The sequence below is a fragment of the Chiloscyllium plagiosum genome, unplaced genomic scaffold, assembly GCF_037043375.1.
Source record: "Chiloscyllium plagiosum isolate Xiang-an unplaced genomic scaffold, Cpla_swu_hap1 HiC_scaffold_20, whole genome shotgun sequence".
In the NCBI taxonomy this organism is placed as follows: Eukaryota; Metazoa; Chordata; class Chondrichthyes; order Orectolobiformes; family Hemiscylliidae; genus Chiloscyllium; species Chiloscyllium plagiosum.
Genome location: NW_028270158.1, coordinates 880,847 through 894,247, shown reverse-complemented (window position 1 = coordinate 894,247; position 13,401 = coordinate 880,847). Strand labels below are relative to the sequence as shown.

Genomic DNA, 13,401 nt, shown 5'->3' with positions numbered 1-13,401 from the left:
GTGTAAAAGTCGATCCTGCGATATTGCATTATAAAGCTCTTAGAAAGGAACACATGACTGCAGGAATGGTGCAGATTTTAGATCTTGGATAATTGGGGTTCTTTCTGGGGAAGGTGGGACCTCTGCAAGCAGGAAAGGCTTCACCTGAACCAGAGGGGTACCAATACCTTTGGGTGGAATTTGCTAATACTCTTCGGGGGAGGGGGAGGCGGTGGGGATTAAACTAATGTAACGGGGATGGGACTCTGAATTGTAGTTCCAGTGTACAGGAGGTTGAGGGTAGTGAGGTCAGGGATAGATTTACAAGGTCGTGAGAGGGCACCGGCAGTTAGGATGTTGGTTTGAAATGTGTGTACTTCAACGCAGGAATAAGGTGGGTGAACTTGCAGCATGGATTGGTACCTGAGATTTTGATGATGTGGCCATTTCAGAGAGGAGGGACAGGAATGGTTGTTGCAGGTTCTGGGGTTTAGATGTTTCAGCAAGAACAGGGATGATGGGAAAACGGTTGGGGGGGGGGGGAGGTGGGGGGGTGGTTGACATTGTTAATCAAGGGTAGTATTACAGCAGCTGAGGTAACATTTGAGTCATCCGCTGAGGTTAGAAACAGGAAAGGAGGGGTCATCCTGTTGAGAGTATTCTATAGGCCTCCGAATAGTTCCAGGGATGCAGAGGAAAGGACAGCAAAGATGTTTCTCGATAGGAGCGAGAGTAACAGGTAGTTGGAATGGGGGTCTTCAACTTCCCCAATATTGACTGGGAATACTATAATTCAAGTAGTTTAGATGAGTCAGTTTTTGTTCAATGTGTGCAGGAGGGTTGTCTGACATAGTATGTAGGTAAAACAATGACTGCAGATGCTGGAAACCAGATTCTGGATTAGTGGTGCTGGAAAAGCACAGCAGTTTAGGCAGCATCCAAGGAGCAGTAAAATTGACGTTTCGGGCAAAAGCCCTTCACCAGGAATACACAGTATGTAGACAGGCCAACAAGGAGCGATGCCATATTGGATTTGGTACTGGGGAATGAATCCGGCCAGGTGTTTAGATTTGGAGGTAGGTGAGCACTTTGATAGTGACCATAATTTGGTTATGTTTACAATAGCAATGGGCAGGGAAAGGTATGTACTGCAGAGAAAGAGGTATAACTGGAGAAAGGCAATTATGTTGCAATTAGGCAAAATTTAGGATGCATTGGATGGGGAAGGAAACTACAAAGGATGCTCGCACTTGAAATGTGGAGCTTATTTAAGGAACAACTACTGCAGGTGCTTAAAAGTACATACCTATCAGGCAGGGAGGTAGTTGTCAAGAGAGGGAGCCATGGTTTACCGAAGAAGTTGAAACTCTTGTCAAGAGGAAGAAGAATGCTTATGTGAGGATGAGATGTGAAGGCTCAGTTATGGAGGCTTGAGGGTTATAAGTTAGCCAGAAAAGATCTAAAGAGAGGGCTAAGAAGAGTCAGAAGGGGACATGAGAAGTTGTTGGTGGTTGGGATCAAGGAAAACCCTAAGGCCTTCTATAGGCATATCAGGAATAAAAGAGTAGAGTGACTAGAGTAAGATCCGGGTCAATCGAAAGTAGTAGTGGGAAGTTGTGTGTGGAATCTAAGGACATAGAGGAAGTGTTTAATAAATACTTTTTGTCAGTGCTCACATTGGAAAAGGGCAATGTTAGTGAGAATCGGGAGATACAGGCTCCAAGATTGGATGGGGTTGAGGTTGACAAAAGAGGAGGTTTTAGTAATTTTGGAAGATTGGAAAATACCTAAGACCCCTGGACTGGTTGGGATTTATCCTCATATTCTCTGGGAAGCCAGGGAGGAGATTGCAGAGCCTTTGGCTTTGATCTTTATGTCATCGTTGTCGACAGGAGTAGTGCCAGAAGACTGGAGGATAATAACTGTTGTTCCCTTCTTTAAGAAGGGGAGTCAAGACAACTCTGGTAATTATAGGCCAGGTGAGCCTTACTTCAGTTGTGGGTAAGATGTTGGAAAGGGTTATAAGGGATAGGATTTATAAACATCTGGAAAGAATTAAGTTGATTAGGGATTGTCAACACGGTTTTGTGGAAGGAAGGTCATGCTTCACTAACTTTTTTGAGTTCTTTGTAGAGAAGGTGACAAAACAGGTGGATGAAGGTAAAACGGTTGATGTGGTGTACATGGACTTCAGTAAAGCATTTGATAAGGTTACACACAGTTGGCTATTGCACAAAATACGGAGTTTCTGGATTGAAGGTGATTCAGTGGTTTGGATCAGAAATTGGCTAGCTGAAAGAAGACAGAGGGTGGTGGTTGATGGGAAATGTTCATCCTGGAGCTCAGTTACCAGCACTGTGCGGCACGGATCTGTTTTGGGACCACTGCTGTCTGTCATTTTTATAAATGATATGGACATTGAAGGAGGGGTTAGTAAATTTGCGGATGACACTAAGGTAGGCAGAGTTATGGATAGTGCAGAAGGATGTTGTGGGGTTACAGACGGACTTAAGATGCAAAGCTGGGCTGAGAAATGGCAAATGGAGTTTAATGCAGATAAGTGTGAGGTAGTTCATTTCGGAAGAAGCAATGGGGTAATGGTAAAATTCTTGGCAGTGTAGGTGAACAGAGAGATCTGTGTCCTGTTGTAGAAATCCCTGAAAGTTGCCACCCAGGTGGATAGGGTTGTTAAGAAGCATGGAATGACCTGCCTGCAACAGTAGAAGCCTCACTGACGTTAAGGGCATTTAAACGTGCATATGGATAATAATCGAATGGTGTAGGTTAGCTGGGCATTAGGTTATTTTCTCAGGTTGGTGCAACATCAAGGGTTGAAGGGCCTGTAACATTCTATGTTCTATGCATGTTTGCATTAACCCACTTAAACAAAATCACTCTACTCATTGCTCTTTGTTTACTATATTTCATCTCTATTCATTCATTCATACCTGTATTTAGCGCACTTGGTTTACTACAGCACGTTTTGATTCATTCATTCATTCTGACCCGGTACTAAGTCTATCAGTACTTATCACACTTTATTCATCCAAAAGTTAATGTCATTAAAAGGTTAATCATTTTAATTGTGCCATTATATCTGAATAAAAAGGAGATATATTAGCTACATATATCTTTAATTCATTGACAAATTTGTTCATGTTGCTGAGATTTATTACATATGTGAGTAAGTGGGATGAAAACAAATGAATTTGGCTGGAAAGTTCAAGACACTTGCACATTCAGAATTTAATAAATGTTGCATTTGGGCAATGACAGTGTGATTTTGCAGGATTTCAGTGAATCTTTGGCATGTCAAGTTTTCATACTGGTACATAATAAAATTTACTACCAGTAATTCATCCTTGTTTCTCTTGCTTTTGTCTGGTAATTACTTTTACCATAATTCATTGTGTTTTTCTTTTACCCAAGACTAGTTGAGTGATCAAATCGACCTCAGCTAATACAGTATTTCGAACTGCAGCATGAATTTCAGCCTCTCAAAAATAGTCCCCATGTAATAGTTGACCCTATAAATTGAACCTTTAAAAAAGTATAAAAATGTTGACATGTATCTGAGTATATACGGTAATTATCCCCCAACAACATCATAAAAACATTACCTGGGTGTTATTGTTTTTGGGAGCTTGCAATACACAATTTGGCTGCCTCATTTCCAACATTGCAACATTAGCGACGTTTTCAGAAGTATTACAAGACTGCCTTCCTTTGTTCAGTCCCAATGAACCACAACTTGTGATTGTTTCTTTTCCCTGCTAGAGTTTTATATAACCACTTGATCGTTTCTGCAGGTTGAACTATGTATAATGTATTTTCAGCAACAGTGCATTATATTTTGAAATATAATAGCAAATGAATCTGTTCAGAATTTTGAATTTTTGCACTTTTGGTAGATTGTATAGAATTTTTATCTAGTACTGTACTTTATTAACATTGAACTATTTTTATATAGTGCTCAAAGCTGCTGTCCGATACTACCGTGATCCAGTTTTACCCAAGCAAATTTGTTTTGATCACTGATATTTTGGATACCTTTGGTAAGAAATGCCTTTGTATTCCTTCTACTATTGCCAAGCTATTTTTAAGCTTAAAAAGAAGTGGAAAACTACTTTTTTGTATAGTGCAGCATTTGTTTTGGTCGTCGGAGCATGTGTTTCTTGAAAGGTCTCAGCACTTTCTTCTGTTTATTCACAATCTGCTGAAAGGGGAGCAAGAAGTAAGGAGAAAAGTTCTATTTGAATTCTCGAATTGTGAACAATTTATTTGATTCATTCTCAACAAATTATTTGTTTTGGATGAATTAACTTTTATGTGGTGTCTTCACTTAAAAGTGCAATTTCTTTAATGGGATGTTAGTAGTTTGATTACAGTAGGTTTTATTTACTTTGGAAGATGGTGAATACTGACAATATTTCAGTATTATTGATCCCTTCAGTAAACTTATTGAAGAATAAAATCTCAATGTACATTGTTATCTATTCCAGTAATTTATTTGAATCAAGCTATTTGACTGCTACAGTATCAGAAATCTTTTGAACATCAATAATTTATCTTACTATCTTCATTCTATCTGGGAAATTTTAACAAGTAGAATAGTAATGCGAAAGTTATCAATACTTGACCTACTGATTTTGAAACTTTATATATACCTGGTCAGTGTTCATGTGCTAGTTAGGTTTTAGTAAAAATAACAAAATACTGATAGCCAAATCATGCCTTTGCAGTGCATCCTTCCCATTTAGTGCCAAGTGATTCTTGTTCACATAATAAATGTGGTAATTTTAAATGATAAATTTATGGATTCCAAAACAAGCATCAAGGATGGGCTAGAATGAGACCTCTATGCCTGCTCCAGGAAGTCTGTCTTTTCATTCTGATATCAAGTTGGATTTTGAGTATGGATTCAAGCTGTGTTTTGTGTACAAAAATGGGCACAGTGTTTTAGATACGGATCTCAACATACCTGTAAAACTGAAGTATCAGGTTGTGTTCCAATTACTTTGAAATTAGAGCCAACATTTCATTAACCTTTGTTAATTACTTTGGATTTGCACGTGTATCTTCAAGTCAATTTTCCATAGCTTTGCCCAGTCACCCAAAGGGACACAAAATAGCTTTGTGTCCCTTTGTAACTTCCTGGTTCCACCCTGTAGTCTGTACTGCTTCCTAAGTTTGTGTAACTTGCGCACCTGAGTGTACAGCCTATTCTTACATTCAAGTTTATGTACATGAAGAAAAGACCAAGCCCCAAAACAGATCTGAGGAACACCACTTGACACATTCCACATCCTAAAAAATGAGTGTGTGCTTTTTTTTGTCCCTATTCTCTGACCTCCTGTGTCTAGACCAACTGGCAGCCTTTATAAACTGAATGTTTTGCTCTGTGCTTTTTCCAGGTAAATATTTACTTCTATTGAATTTGAATCTCTGACCTTCAGACATTTGGCATTCCCACCTGTAATTTCAACCATGATCTGTCAAGAATTCATGTCAAAAATATAATTGATACATTTTTGATTACAGGTAAACTAGTGTACGAAAGGATTTTATCCATGTGTGGAAGTAGTCGTGTTTCCCTTCCTGGAAACCCTGTACCAGGTGACTTTAATAATCGAATTTAACCTTCAAGGAATTTTAAAATCACTAAACAGTATTAGGTGTTTGGAAGTGGACATCGCAGGATTTTAAAATTTTATCCATGTTATAGAAAACAGATATTTTAGTTTTGAGTTTAGTATAGGTAATTATACCTGCAGAAGTGATTTCCTAAGGGAGATTGTGTCACCTGAAGTAATTGTTCGAAGCATAAGTTTTATACATCCACTTTGAGCTCTTTTTCACTTCATAAAGTTGTCATAAGTTTTTTAAGCATTGTACATTGTATACTTCCAATACAGATACCTTTGGTCCAGATGAAGTGAATGAAACTGCGAAAGAAACTTGTTTGAACTGGTTCTTCAAGATTGCCTCAATCAGGGAGCTCATTTCCAGATTGTATCCTTACAAAAATGTAATTTGTGTCCACTTTGAGTTGTGTTAAAATTAAACTTACTTACTGGTTGAGCTTTCTTTTTAACTTTTAATGGGAATAAAGAGAGTATTGATGATTCAAGCTTTCTAGGGGTTTTAATTTTATTTTGCATATTGAGAAAACGATACCAATTAAACCTTCTAATTGTCCTTGATCAGCCAGGAATTCAGATAAGGCTGTGGCTTAGTGAGAGAAAATCAATAATGAGCAAGTAACACTTTAAAATGAATGTTCTGATCATCTCCATTTTGAAGTATACAGGACCAGTTGGACCAATGCCTCATTTGTCAGTTAGACTTTTATTTTCAGTCGGCTGACTCTTCAGAGCAGTGAGCAGACTCTGTAGCTCAGGATGGGTTTGGGGGAGAGGCACTGAAAAGTTGGAGCTGGGGGTGAAGTAACAGGCGACTGAGATATGCTACGTTTGGGTGGCAAAAAGAAGACTGGGGAATGTGTGATCAGGGCATGCCTCTTGGTACTCCATAATGGGGTCAGGTGTTGGGATTTATGTGGGGAAAATGTGGACTGTGGGATAGGCTTCATGCAGGTAAGAGAGACTGGGGGACAGGGATGAGAAGAATGTAATGTCGACAGGGAGAGAGGAAGACTGAAGAAAGAGGCGATTAAACCTGCATTATATCTACTAGCAAGGTTAGACAGCCTAAATATAACAATGTTTTGTCAGTGTCTCTGTAGTTGTGAATATGGCAATATTTGTGTGTTGCTATTACTTTATATTCTTAATTCTAAATCTCACTAACATCTTGTATGATTAACTGTTTGAATTATGTCCAAATATTGCTAGTCTTTGCTGTTTTTCAAGCTAGCAGTTTTATGCTTTTACACAAAGTGAAAATGTATTTGCCTTAAGTTAGTTCAGTTATGTGGAGGTGGCCATATTAAAATGTAATACATTCCTTTCTAAAACGTAAGTCTGCTGGAATTTCTATGCTAACTTTAATATATTTTTAATATTCCATGCCACAATCTTGTGTAAGACTAATTAAAGTTGTCAAACTAGTTTGATGGAAAGGTGCTGAGGTTTTTCAATTAATTTGGTTTGAATGTCTGAGGTGAAGGTAAATACATCCTTTATAAAATAACGTGATATGCATTTTAATTTTTTTCTCAAAAGTGGTATCTCTGAGACTCTCCCTCGGTTGACCTCTATGATAAGAGGCATTGGTGATCCATTGGTTGCTATCTATGCGAGAGCGTATCTTTGCAGGGTAGGCTACAATATTCTTGTCAACTTCTTATTTTGTCAAACTGGCATTTTCTTGTTAATTGAGACATGCTTCATCTTTTTCACAAGTTCCATGTTATCATTTTTTTTTCTTTTCTCCAACAGGTTGGAATGGAAGTGGCACCACATTTGAAAGACAACTTGAATAAGAACTTTTTTGATTTCCTCTCCACATTTAAACAAGTATGAAATTTAGTTTAGGAAATTATTCTGTTTTTGCACTTCCCCTGAGCTCTGTACAAAATGAATTACAGCCACAAATTGAAAATTCTCGCCAGCATCAATCGTGGATCTTTCAGTCAGAATGAATCATTTCATAGAATAACCTAGTTTATTTAAACTCCTGGTGACTCTGATCATCAAATTCTGAAATTAAACCTTTCTCATTGCAGCCACTCAAATGAAGTGTACACCTTGGGAACAGTAACTTAACTAGTAGTGTATTAAAACCTTTATGTCTGCCTGAATCTGTTAATTTTTTTTCCATGTCTATGATTAGAATGAAACCTAACTGTGTCTTCCTATGTCTTTGTGTAACTATGTTCTCCTCTGAATTTTCCCAGTGGAGATGCAGTAGTACATTTTTTTTGCAGGCCATGGCAAAATTAGGATAAAATAATTTAATGCCATTTTTGTTATATATTTGAGCACAGGAAGTTGTAATATCAAATAAGAATATATAACTTACATTTTGTGCAGACTGGTCCAATTATCTTTCAGCCCCACTTCCCTGAGGCTTTGATATTCTCTGTGCCAAGTCACAGGAGATGTGTATGTATTTTCTGACTAAAAATTGGTTTGAAAATGCCTTAAAAGAAATGACACCGTATTGCTATGGGATGTTGAGCACAGTTTAAAACCCAAAGAGACCTGCTAACCTTAATATCATTTCCAATGTGCTAATTTTGTAATCTGATCATGCTTGTTCCTTATATATAGATTTGACCTGATTTTTAATAGAAGTAAAATTGCTAGTTATTTTTGACTGTTTAAACATAACATACTTCAGCTTTCTTAAACTCTTTGTACTGCAACTATAGTGCAGGTAGCACATCAGAAGCAACCTTAGCTGAGGACTGCGATGAGGTTTCCTGGTGGCAACAATGTGGCATGTAGCTGTACTTAGTAGTCACTTGGCTGCAGCAAATCTTCCTGATTGATTTTAGTGTCCAATATAGACTCTTCTTTTGAAGTTTGAGTGGAGATGCAAAATGTTGTGCTGTTTTCACACAATTTTATATATTATTTTTGTTCAAAAGCACAGTAGGAACTTGTCAAGATTGAGAATCCAAAGAGACAAGCTTAAGGAGATAGATTTTCTTGTACTGATTCCAGAACAGGCAACAATATATTAAAACCAGATTAGGTCATTCAATCCCTTGAGCCTTTTCTGGCATTCTTTTACATAGAAAAGTACAGCACAGAACCGGCCCTTTGGCCCACGATGTTGTGCCGAGCATTAATCCCAATATAAAATAAAATAACCTACGCACCCCTCATTCACTGCTATCTATGTACATGTGCAGCAGTTGCTTAAATGTCCCTAATGATTCTGCTTCATCACCACCTCTGCCAACGCATTCCATGCATTCACAACTGTGTCAAGAACCTTCCTCTGACATCCCCTCTATACCTTTCTTCTAATATCTTAAGACTATGATCCCCCTTGTGCCAGTCAATCCTGCCTTGGGGAAAGGTCTCTGGCTATTGACTCTATCCATTCCTCTCATTATCTTGTATACCTTGATCAGGTCACCTCTCTTCCTCCTTCTCTCCAGATAGAAAAGTCTGAGCTTAGTCAACCTCTCTTCATAAGGCAAGCCCTCTAGTCCATGCCAACCTTCTTTGCACCCTCTCCAAAGCCTCTGTTTCTTTCCTATAGTAGGGCAATCAGAACTGGACACAATATTCCAAGTGTGGTCCCACCAGGGACTTGTAGAACTGTAGCAAAACCTCATGGCTCTTAAACTCGATCCCCCTGTTAAGAAAGCATATGGTGTTTTAGCTTTCATTAACAACCCTATCCACTTGGGTGGCAACTTTGAGGAATCTATGCACTTGAACACCAAGATCCCTCTGTTCCTCCACACTGCCAAGAATCCTGTATTTAATCCTATATTCAGTATTCGAGTTCGACCTTCCAAAATGTATCACATCACATTTACCCAGGTTGAACTCCATCTGCCATTTCTCAGCCCAACTCTGCATCATGTCTGTGTTGTGCTGCAGTAGCCCTCAGTACTATCAACGGGCACCTCCAACCTTTGTGTCATCTGCAAATTTACTAACCCACCCCTCAACCTCCTCATCCAAGCCATTTATTAAAAACTACAAACAGCAGAGGCCCAAGAACAGAGCCCTATGGGGAACCACTGATCATTGACCTCCAGGCAGAATACTTTCCTTCTACAACCACTCTTTGCCTTCTGTTAGCCAACCAATTTTGAATGCAGATAGTCAGGTCTCCCTGCATCCCATACCTCCTGACTTTATGAATGAGCCTACCATGGGGAACCTTATAAAATGCCTTGCTGAAGTCCATATACATCGCATCCACTGCTCAACCTTAGTCGACATGTCTCATCACCTCCTGAAAGATCTCAATAAGATTTGTGAGGCATGACCTGCCCCTCACAAAGCCATGCTTACTGCCTTTAATCACGTTATGTTTTTCCAAGTAATCATAAAGCATATTCCTCAGAAGTTTTTTCCAAAACCTTGCTGACCACAGACTTAAGACTGACTGGTCTATAATTGCCAGGGATTTCCTTATTCCCCTTCTTGAAAAGAGGAACAACATTTGCCTCCCTTCAATCCTCTGGTACGACTCCCATGGAGAGTGAGGAAGCAAAGATCTTGGCCAAAGAACTTCCTCAACACTACTGCCGCTCCACTTATCTTTGTGTCATCTGCAAACTTCACAACAATGCTGTCAATTTCTTTTTCCAGATTGTGAAAATATCTCACAAATAGTGGTGGTCCGAGCACTGCAAAAGACTTCTTTATTCCCATTCTCAGCCTTCTGCCAGTTGGCCGATCCTCTATCTATGCCAGTACCTTGTCCATAACACCATAGGCTCTTATCTTTCTTGGCACCCTCCTGTGTGGCACCTGTGAAAGGCCTTCTGGAATTCTAAGTAGATCATTCCACTGGCTTTCCTTTATATAACGTGCTTGTTATCTCCTAAGAGTTTGAGCAGATTTATCAGGCATTTGCATTATACGGGTTACTATCGATCTGCCTCTGTGCTTGATTCATTTGTCCTTTTTGCAATTGTCGATGTACTCCACAATACATCGTTCCAAGAATATATAATGTACCAATGCCAATACTCAGCTGAACTCTTAGAACATAGAACATAGAAGAATACAGCGCAGTACAGGCCCTTTGGCCCTCGATGTTGCGCCAATCCAAGCCCACCTAACCTACACTAGCCCACTATCCTCCATATGCCTATCCAATGCCTGCTTAAATGCCCATAAAGAGGGAGTGTCCACCACTGCTACTGGCAGGGCATTCCATGAACTCACGACTCGCTGAGTAAAGAACCTACCCCTAACATCTGTCCTATATCTACCCCCCATTAATTTAAAGCTATGCCCCCTTGTAATAGCTGACTCCATACGTGGAAAAAGGTTCTCACGGTCAACCCTATCTAAACCCCTAATCATCTTGTACACCTCTATCAAGTCACCCCTAAACCTTCTTTTCTCCAATGAAAACAGCCCCAAGTGCCTCAGCCTTTCCTCATGCAATCTTCCTACCATACCAGGCAACATCCTGGTAAACCTCCTCTGCACCCGTTCCAGTGCCTCCACATCCTTCCTATAGTATGGCGACCAACACTGCACACAATACTCCAGATGCAGCCGCACCAGAGTCTTATACAACTGCAACATGACCTCAGTACTCCGGAACTCAATTCCTCTACCAATAAAAGCCAGTACGCCATATGCCTTCTTCACCGCACTATTTACCTGGGTGGCAACTTTCAAAGATCTGTCTTCAAGATCCAATCACTGGTGATCTCTCCAAACCCATCTGAGAAAATTTTATTTTATCATTTATTGCCTATAATTACACTCAACAGTACTGTAAAGTTCTGTAATCTTATCAGTGGTACGGCTGGCAATATCAATGGGGTTTATAAAATCTGGTCCTCTGAGTGGTGTTAGAGTTCATGTTGAACAGATTGCTGTTATTGGCATCAATGATTTGTGGGGCTGTAGTACTGATACCTGTCTTTTATCTATGAGGTGAAGCAGTTAATGCGGGTTCTTTACTTCTATTCCCTTTGTTAAGGGGCCATTTTTGTTTAAGAATTGTTGCTTATTGCAATCTCACTAATATGGATACTTTAAAGGTATTATTACTATTATAATGCTTGAAGCTCTCAACATACACCTGTGTGTTAGAAAAATCTGGGTGCCTTCGTACATAGTTCAGATGTACTTGATAATTTTGTTAGGTTGTAAGTTTGCTTGCTGAGCTGGTACATTTGTTATCAGATGTTTCATCACCATGCTTGGTAACATCATCAGTGAGACTCCGGTGAAGTGCTAGTGTTCTGTCCTGCTAGCTATTTATGTGTCTTGGTGTGTTGAGGTGGGTGATATCACTTCCGATTCTTTTTCTGAGAGGTTGGCAAATGGGATCCAAATTGATGAGTTTGTTGATGGAGTTTCCGTTTGAATGCCAGGCCTCTTGGAATTCCCGTGTGGGTCTTTTGTTTACCCTGCCCCAGGATGGATGTATTGTCCCAGTTGAACTGGTGTCCCTCTTCATCTGTGAGTATGGATACTAGTGATTGTTAGTCATGCCTGTTGGTGGCTAGTTGGTGCTCATGTTTCCTGGTGCCGAGTTTAATAGAACGTAGAACAATATAGTGCAAAATCGGCCCTTCGGCCCTCAATGTTGTGCTGACCTGTGAACTATTCTCAGCTCATCCCCCTACACTATCCCATCATCCATGTGCATATCCAAGGATTGTGGCTGAGTTAAATACATTAGCAGGTAGGGCATTCCACGCCCTTACTACTCTGAGTAAAGAACCTGCCTCTGACATCTCTTAAATCTATCACCCCTCAATTTGTAGTTATGCGCCCTCATACAGGCTGACATCATCATCCTAGGAAAAAGACTTTCACTGTCTACCCTATCTAATCCTCTGATCATCTTGTATGTCTCTATCAAATCCCCTCTTAGCCGCCATCTTTCCTGCCCATCTATTCAATGTAATGTTTGTTGCAATCCTTGCAGGGTATTTTGTATATGACATTCGTCAGCTGGTTATTGGTACACGGTCCTTTTAAATTCATCTGGAGCTGTTTCGGTGCGGTGGTTGGTTTGTGGGCTACCATGGTGCCTCGGGGCATAGTAGTCTGGTCGTCATCTCCGAGGTGTCTTTAATGAATGGTGGAGTGGCTAGAGTCTCTGGATGTGTTGCGTCTTTTTGTTTAGGTCTGTTATGTCGGAATTCGTGGACTACGCTTATCGGGTAACCATTGTTCCTGAATATGTTGTACAGGTATTTTTCCTCAGCTTCTTTTAGTTCCAGGGTGCTGTAGTGTGTTGTGGCACGTTTAAATAATGTCCTAATGCAGCTCCGTTTGTGCACATTGGGATCATTGCTCCTATAGTTGAGTATCTGGTCAGTGTGTGTGGCTTTCAATTGGCTTTGCATCCTATCGTGACGTCTAGGAAGAGGAGTCTGTTGTTGTTCTCTTGCTCATTGGTGAACTCTGTACCAGCAAGGATGTTGTTTGTGTATGTGGGTTTCTTCTAACTTGTTGTGTTTCATGATGACAAAGGTGTCATCCACATAGCAGACCCAAAGCTTGGGCTGGATCGTGGAAAGGACTGTTCGTTCTAACCTCTGCATAACTGCTTCTGCAAAGAGTTGTGATATTGGTGATTGCATAGGCATCCCATTGATTTGTTTGTAGGTCTTGTCATTGAAGTTAAAATAGGTTGTGAGGCACAGGTCTACTAGTTTGAGGATGCTGTCCTTGCTGATGGGGTTGGTGCTGTCTGGTGTTTAGAACATAGAACATAGAAGAATACAGCGCAGTACAGGCCCTTTGGCCCTCGATGTTGCGCCGATCCAAGCCCACCTAACCTATACTA

General features: G+C 40.0%; 1 protein-coding gene across 2 annotated transcripts in view; it reads left to right on the top strand.

The window, feature by feature from the left end:
* The window catches only part of vps35l (VPS35 endosomal protein sorting factor like), a 155,363-nt gene that overhangs the window by 41,675 nt on the left and 100,287 nt on the right, over positions 1-13,401 (top strand). For both annotated transcript variants that reach the window (XM_043712168.2, XM_087997581.1), the window contains exons 8-13: positions 3,950-4,034; positions 5,521-5,595; positions 5,895-5,991; positions 6,909-6,956; positions 7,164-7,257; positions 7,380-7,457. In XM_043712168.2, the coding sequence (XP_043568103.1) occupies positions 3,950-4,034; positions 5,521-5,595; positions 5,895-5,991; positions 6,909-6,956; positions 7,164-7,257; positions 7,380-7,457 (477 nt within the window). The remainder of the gene's footprint in view (positions 1-3,949; positions 4,035-5,520; positions 5,596-5,894; positions 5,992-6,908; positions 6,957-7,163; positions 7,258-7,379; positions 7,458-13,401) is intronic.